Here is a 7951-nt window from a genome sequence, read left to right as displayed (position 1 = left end):
CTCGTTTTGATTTATTGTAGAGATGAGGTCTCGCCAAGTTGCCCAGGTGGGTCACGAACCCGCGGGCTCAGGCAATCCACTCACCTCAGCCTCCCAAAGGCACGGGATTACAGGCTGAGCCACCGAGCCCGGCTGATTTTTTTTTTCAGTTGGGGTCTCACTCTGTTGCCCAGACTGGAGTGCAGTGGCAGGACCATGGCTCATTGCAGCCTCAGCCCCCTGGGCTCAGAGGATCCTTCTGCTTCAGGTTTCTGAGTAGCTGGGACTGCAGGCACGCACCACCATGCCTGTCTAACTTTTTGATTTACTGTAGAGATGAGGTCTCACTATGTTGCCCAGGTTGGTTTCAAACTCCTAGGCTCAAGCAATCCTCCTGCCTTGACCTCCCAGAGTGCTGGGATTACAGGCGTGAGCCACTGCACTCAGCCTCAAGGACTTCTTATGTGTGTTTTCATGTAATATTCAGGGTTTTTAGTTGGTTGTGTTTATTAGGAAGGATAGTGACACAATCTATTCCATCTTCCTGAAAATGGAAGCTCTAAGGATTTTTCTAAATGGTGATTTTTTTTTCCCTTCTTAAAGCATTAAAATAGGTAAAAATAACATGAAAAAATTGAAAAGTAAGTATGTTAAAACTCACAGCATTATTTTTTGCTTAAAGTTTTTATGCATTCCAAAATCATAATTTTATTTTCCTGATTTTAGTGGGAGCAAACTCATCATAACATATTTTTCCAAATCTAGTTCTAGAAAAACAATTATTTTATTTTTATTTTTTTTGAGTCGGAGTCTTATTCTGTCACCCAGGCTGGAGTGCAGTGGCAAGCTCACAGCCACTGAAGTCTCAACCTGCTGAACTCAGGCAATCCTTCCACCTCAGCCTTGCAAGTACCTGGAACTACAGGCACACACTACCACGTCCAGCTAATTTTTCTTTTCTTTTCTTTTTGAGTTGGAGTCTCACTCCGCCATCCAGGCTGGAGTACAGTAGCACACTCATGGCCACCCCAGTGTCGACCTGCTGGGCTCCGGTGATCCTTCCACCTCAGCCTTCCAAGTAGCCAGAACTATTATTTTTAAAAAATCAAAATCAATGCAAAAAAAAAAATCATGATGATCAATGTGTTAAATAAAGACAGGATCTGACAGAGCTGTGTCTTCCCATATGACAGACAAAGCAGTCATGTGTGCCCCTATAGACTTTTTAAAATATATTTTTTTGTTTTTGGGGGGGTTGAGTCAGAGTCTCACTCTATCACCCAGGCTGGAGTGCAGTGGCATGCTCATGGCCACCGCAGCCTCGACCTGCGGGGCTCAGGTGATCCCTCTACCTCAGCCTTCCGAGGAGCTGGAACCATAGGCATGTGCCACCATGTCCAGCTAATTTTTTGATTTTTTGTAAAGACAAGCTCTCGCCAAGTTGCCCAGGCTGGTCTCGAACCCCTGGACTCAGGCAATTCTCTCTCCTCAGCCTCCCAAAGTGCTGGAATTACAGACGTGAGCCACTGCACCTGGCCTAAAATGTACTTTTTAATGGTTAAATTTTTTTCTAAAGTTGACTGTGGTGGCTCATGCCTGTAATCCCAGGACTTTGGGAGGCAGAGGCAAGAGAATAGGCTGAGCCCTCAGGTTCTAGACCAGCCTGGGCAAGTTGACAAGACCTCATCACTACAGTAAATCAAGAAAAATTGGCCAGACTCGGTGGCACAGCCTGTAATCCCAGCACTTTGGAAGGCCGAGGTGAGTAAATTGCTGAAGCCTATGGGCTCAAGACCAGCCCGAGCAACTTGGCAAGATCTCTTCTCTACAATGAAACCAAAAATTAGCCAGGTATGGTAGTGCATGCCTGTAGTTCTGGCTACTTGGAAGGCTGAGGTGGAAGGATCGTCAGAGCCCAGCAGGTCGAGGCTGTGTCGAGGCTGCGATGACTGTGAGCATGCCACTGCACTCCAGCCTGGGCAACGGAGTGAGACTCCAACTCAAAAAGAAAAAAAAAAAAAAAATATATATATATATATATATATTGCCTTGAGATAGTACTTGACTTGGTGATGGGGTTTTCTGACATCCCCTTAAGTTTTGCCCGGGGTGGGGAGGGCCTTCTGGCCTCGCCGTAGTCCCAGGCCGAGCTGGGCACTCCACCACGTGTTTTGTTCGGACCAAGGGTTGGGAGGCTCCAGATTTCCCTCTTAGCTTGTATGCTTACCCCAAAGGGACAGATGAAGTCGGATATAGAGAAAGGCCCACAGAGCAGGCAAGCGTGAGTCTCCCGCATGTGACGCGCTCCTGGGATCAGACACTATAAATAGGCTGGAAGAACTTGCAGGAATGAGGGCCCCCGTCAGGGCACAGGCTGTCCTGCACATGCTGGACATTCCACGGGGGTGGGGCCTCTGCTTGCCCACTCCCATCCACCTGTGAAAGAGAAGGCCCTAGAACCAGACAGGAAAGGGAGGCGCTTCAGGGCTCAGGAGGACGGGTCTAATATTAGCGGTGCTTTCTCTTCTGGCCCCTGTGAGGTCTCCAAGGGGCAGGGGTTGTGAACACCTCATTTCACGGACGAGGCAGCACGGGCAGCCCCGGGGAGAGGATGCTTGGCTGCTGTCCGGGCTCTGCCTGTCACCCACCCCTGCCTCACCCCTCGTTCTGCGCCCTCTCCTGCGCCTGCTCTGGGCACGCGCTCAGGAATGCCTGGAACACCTTTCTGCTGCCTGGGCTGTGGGCTCAGACACAACGAGAGCAGTTTGATGTCACCCTACTGCCCTGCCCTGGTCGAACACAATGTCCTTCTTCCGCTTCCCCCCGGGCTGCCTCCTGCACCAGTTATATTTAGGACCATCTGCTGTCTTTCCCACCAAGGTATTCAACCCTTTCTCTGGGTCTTAAGCGGGGTCACACAGGAAGTCTTCGGAAATTCTTGGCAGAAGCAGGCTTTTCCCTACCTGCCTCTCATTTCCATCCTCTCCCTGGTCCTTCCCAGCTACTCAGGCTTTGGGTAAAAAGGCCAGGCTGGGCCGGGCTCGGTGGCTCAACCTGTAATCCCAGCGCTTTGGGAGGCCGAGGTGAGTGGATTGCCTGAGCCCGCAGGTTTGAGACAAGCCTGGGCAACTTGGCGAGACCTCATCTCTACAATAAATCAAAAAATTAGCCGGGCGTGGTAGCACGCGCCTGTGGATCCAGCTACTTGGAAGGCTGAGGCGGAAGGATCACCTGAGCCCAGCAAATCGAGGCTGCGGTGGCTGTGAATGGTACCACTGCACTCCAGCCTGGGTGACAGAGCGAAACTCCGACTCAGAAAAAGGAATCAAAAAGATCAGACCGTTAGAACATCATGGGGTACTAGGGCTAGGGGGTGTGGCTTACCACCCATCCCAAGGAAGAAGTCCATGCCTGCTAAAGCCTGCTGGTCTCTACAGTTGAATAGCAACTAGTCCGTTTTTTAAAATAATTAATTAATGAATAGATATGAGGTCTCACTTTTTTGATTTATTGTAGAGACAAGGTCTTGAAAGTTGACCAGGCTGGTCTCAAACTCCTGGTCTCAAATGATCCTTCCACCTCGGCCTCCCAAAGTGCTGGTATTACAGGGATGAGCCACCATGCCTGGCCCAGTTAATCTTTCCTCAATGGTTCCCAATCTTCTAACCCAAAACAACCTCTTTTTTTTTTTGAGTCAGAGTCTCACTCCGTCGCCCAGGCTGGAGTACAGTGGCACGTTCACAGCCACCCCGGCATCAGCCTGCTGGACTCTGGCAATCCTTCCGCCTCAGCCTTCCTAGTAGCCAGAACTACAGGCACACACTACCACACCCAGCTAATTTTTTGATTTATTGTAGAGACAAGGTCTTGAAAGTTGCCCGGGCTGGTCTTGAACCCGCGGGCTCAGGCAATCCACTCACCTTGGCCTCCCAAAGTGCTAGGATTATAGACTCAGCCACCGAGCCCAGCCTATAACCTCTTATTATCTTCATCCTTCATGAAGCCCATCCCTCTAAGGTTCTAGCTTCCCTCCAAATAAAACTTTTTTTTTTGAGTCAGAGTCTCACTCTGCCGCCCAGACTGGAATGCAGTGGCACGCTCCCGGCCACCGCAGCCTCCATCTGCTAGGCTTCTGGCGATCCTTCTTCCTCAACCTTCCAAGTAGCTGGAACTACAGGCATGTGCTACCACACCCGGCTAATGTTTTTGTTTATTGTAGAGACAAGGTCTCACCCAGTTGCGTGGGTGGGTCTCGAACCGGCGGGCTAAGGCAATCCATTCGCCTCGGCCTCCCAAAGTGCTGAGATTACAGGCTGAGCCACCAAGCCCAGTCCAAATAAAACTTTTTAAAGTAAGGATAGCTTTCCTAGTTTTTAGGTAGTCAAAGATTCTTCTAACACTTCTGATCAGCATGAAATATCTAGTGACTATACCGAAAGCAAAGAAACTTGTTGCTTGACCAGGCTCGGTGGCTCAGCCTGTAATCCCAGCACTTTAGGAAGCCGAGGCTAGTGGATTGCCTGAGCCCGTGGGTGTGAGACAAGCCTGGGCAACTTGGCGAGACCTCATCTCTACAATAGATCCAAAATTAGCCGGGTGTGGTAGTACACACCTGTAATTCTGGCTACTTGGAAGGCTGAGGCAGAAGGATCGTCAGAGTCCAGCAGGTTGATGCTAGGGGAGCCGTGACATGCTACTGCACTCCAGAGGGAAAAAAAAAAGAAACTTGATGCTTCATTTATTCTGTAAAATTTCATGCATGATTTAAAAATTATGACAGCAGTTTCAAGACCCACTATCAGGAAAAAGCCTTTAGAAATCATTCTGTCCAGTCCCCTCTTACTTTATTTCATTTTATTGTTGTTGTTATTATTATTATTATTTTGAGTTGGAGTCTCACTCTGTCGCCCAGACTGGAGTCCAGTGGCCGCTCCCGGCCACCACAGCCTCGACCTGCTGGGCTCCGGCAATCCTTCTGCCTCAGCCTTCCGAGTAGCTGGAACTACAGGCGCGCGCTACCACGCCCGGCTAATTGTTTTTGATTTATTGTCCAGACGAGGTCTCGCCAAGTTGCCCAGGCAGGTCTCGAACCCACGGGCTCAGGCAATCCTACTCACCTCAGCCTCGCAAGGCATGGGATTACAGGCTGAGCCACCAAGCCTGGCTATTATTATTATTATTATTAGAGACATGGTCTCGCACTGATGTCCAGGCTGGAGTGCAGTGGCATGATCATAGCTCACTGCCGCCTTGAACTCCTGGGCTTCAGCAATCCTCCCGCCCCAGCCTCCCAAGTAGCTGGGCCTGTAGGCATGCACTACCACGCCTAGCTAATTTATTTTATATTTTGTAGAAATAGGTTCTTGCTAGGTCACCCAGGCTTGTCTCGAATCCCTGGCCTCAAGCAGTCTTCCTGTGTTGGTCTCCTAAAGCTCTGAGATTACAGGCGTGAACCACTGCTCCTGGCCTCTCCTCATTTTTTTAGACAAGAGAACTTCTCAGAGATAATAACAAACTTCTCTGGGCAGCCATGCACTCCGAGGCTTTTGGAGTCCGGGTCAGGAAGGAGTTCTGGGTGGGACGAGAGCCTGAAGGAAGGGGAGCGGGGGTCTGGGCTGGGCCTGAGGCTCTCAGAGACCCCGCCCCTTCCTAACTCCCCAGGCCCTGGATGCCCCGCATCAGAGTCCAGGAAACTGGGCGGCTGATGGTGACCCTTGCGCCAGCCCTGTGGCCTGAGGACTCAGCCCTGCTGGGCTGCGTTTTTCTCCTAAAAGCCAAAGAGAGGCTTCCCTTCCTTCACCCGTGGTTTTGCATTGTGCTGTGACTGACCTGCTTCCTGTTCTCTCCATCTGGATTCCCAGTCCACCCTGGGTGACGCGGATCTGGTAGTGGCTTTCCGGGGACAAGGGCGGGAACTCCAGCTTTCCAGAAGGGACAGCTGTCTGGGTCCCAGCTACGTGTGCGCAGGGGACGGTTCCCCGGGTCTAACAGGCCCTGCTTTGCAGGTGACCCGGCGCTTTGGCATCCCGGGGCTGAAGAAGGCCATGGACTGGCTGGGCTACTACGGCGGCCCCTGCCGCGCGCCCCTGGGGGAGCTGAGCCCCAGCGAGGAGGAGGCGCTGCGTGCGGATTTCACCAGCAATGGCTGGCTCTGAGGGCCGGGGCCGGGGCCCACGGCTGGCCCGAGCCTCCCACTTCGCGCCGCGGCCTGAAGACCAGGGCCGAGGCCCCCTTGCCTACGTCTGTCCTCCCCGGGCCTGTCACTGCCCCGACTTCTCGCTTTGTATCCCAAGCTCTGTGTCTTCATCTGAAGACAGGGAAGGAGCGATTTCTCACTGGTGTCTCTACAGTGAATGCTTTCCTGCGCCCAAAGGCTCACGGGCCCGGAGTCATGGGGGAAGGGCCGAGGGGCAGGCAGCGGGCACAGCAAGGGCATCTGTTTTACTGAAGGGGCCGCTCCTTAGACTCGGGGCTACAAGCCTGAGCCTGGCACCATGCCGCTGGAAGCCAGGGCTACTCCCAGGAACCCAAGCTCTGGCTCCTTCCAGGGGAAATGGTCGGTCAGGAAACCTGATCCAGAGAGGTCTCTTGGTCTCTGAAAGCCACCCCCCCATCGGGCCCCATCCCACTGCATTCCAGCTACAATGCCCTTTCCTGAATCTATTTTCACCCGCCTCACATTCTTGTTCCTAGCCTTGATCGCCACCATTGAGTGCGTGGGGACACCCAGTGGCTGGCCAGGTGCATTACATTTAGAAGATGACTCTGGCCAGCCCGGGGCTGAAACGCCAGGGAAGGGGACTTCGCCGAGATGCAGCCACCCTCTTGCCTACAAGTACTCTGCTATTATTAAAATAATCACTTTGTTACTATAATAAAGCCTAGCAAGGAAAACGAGTGTGGCTACGTGAATGGTTACCCCAGGTTGTAGGCTTCAAGGCCAGACGTCGAGAATCTTCCTAGCTGGGCTCCAGTGATCCTTCCGCCTCAGCCTTCCGAGTAGCCCAGAACTACAGACGCGTGCTACCCTGCCCGGTTATTTTTTATTTTATTGTAGAGATGAGGTCTTGCCAAGTTGCCCGGGCTGGTCTCGAACCTGCAGGCTCAGGCAATCCATTTGCCTCGGCCTGCCAAAGTTCTGGGATGACAGGCTGAGCCACCAAGCCCGGCCAAAGTGCTGTTTCTAAATAGCTCAGTGCTTCCCTTTGCCTCTAACCCTTTCTCAGGCTGCCACTAAAACGGCCGTAGGGCCTGGCTCAGAGCTGGAGAGAGGCAGACCCTGAGAGAGCAGTGGCTTCTAGGAAGGTTCTTTTTTCTTATTTTTGAGTCGGCGTCTCACTCCATCGCCCAGGCTGGAAGTGCAGTGGCACGCTCATAGCCACCGCAGCCTCGACCTTCTGGACTCAGGTGACCCTTCCGCCTCAGTCTCCCGAGTAGCTGGGACTACAGGCACACGCCACCATGCATGGGTAATTAAAAAAAAATTTTTTTTTAATAGAGATGAGATCTTGCTATGTTGTCCAGGCTGGTTTTGAACTCCTGGGCTCAAGTGGCCCTCCCACTTCAGCCTCCCAAAGTGCTCGGATTACACTATGAGCCACTGTGCCTGGCCCCTCCCCGCTTTTTTCTTTTTTGTTAGTCCAGTCTCTCTCTGTCGCCCAGGTTGGAGAGCAGTGGCACAATCATGGCTCATGGCAGCCTCGACCTCCTAGGCTCGGGCAATCCTTCCACCTCAGCATCTCAAGTAGCTGGGACTACAGGCAGGTGCCACCATACTTGGCTAATTTTTTTTTTTGTAGAGATGAGTTTTCGCTATGTTGCCTAGGTTGGTCTCGAACTCCTGGGCTCAAGCCATCTTTCCACCTTGGACTCTCAGTGTTGGGATTACAGGCGTGAGCCACTGGCCTGGCCCTTTTTTTTTTTTGAGTTGGCGTCTCACTCGGTCGCCCAGACTGGAGTGCAGTGGCCGCCC

The 7951-nt window shown here is 52.2% G+C and overlaps 1 protein-coding gene across 2 annotated transcripts in view; it reads left to right on the top strand.

The window, feature by feature from the left end:
* HOGA1 (4-hydroxy-2-oxoglutarate aldolase 1) overlaps window positions 1-6168 on the top strand; it is a 30009-nt gene extending 23841 nt beyond the window's left edge. For both annotated transcript variants that reach the window (XM_008062532.1, XM_008062533.2), the window contains one exon: window positions 5985-6168. In XM_008062532.1, coding sequence (XP_008060723.1) covers window positions 5985-6134 — 150 coding nt within the window. In that variant the 3' untranslated portion in view covers window positions 6135-6168. The remainder of the gene's footprint in view (window positions 1-5984) is intronic.
* The last annotated feature ends 1783 nt before the right edge of the window (window positions 6169-7951 follow it).

This window comes from Carlito syrichta, unplaced genomic scaffold, assembly GCF_000164805.1.
Source record: "Carlito syrichta isolate Samal-C Ts95f unplaced genomic scaffold, Tarsius_syrichta-2.0.1 Scaffold305742, whole genome shotgun sequence".
Lineage (NCBI taxonomy): Eukaryota > Metazoa > Chordata > Mammalia > Primates > Tarsiidae > Carlito > Carlito syrichta.
The sequence above is the reverse complement of the archived record's forward strand: the minus strand, read 5'-3'. Positions and strand labels throughout refer to the sequence as shown.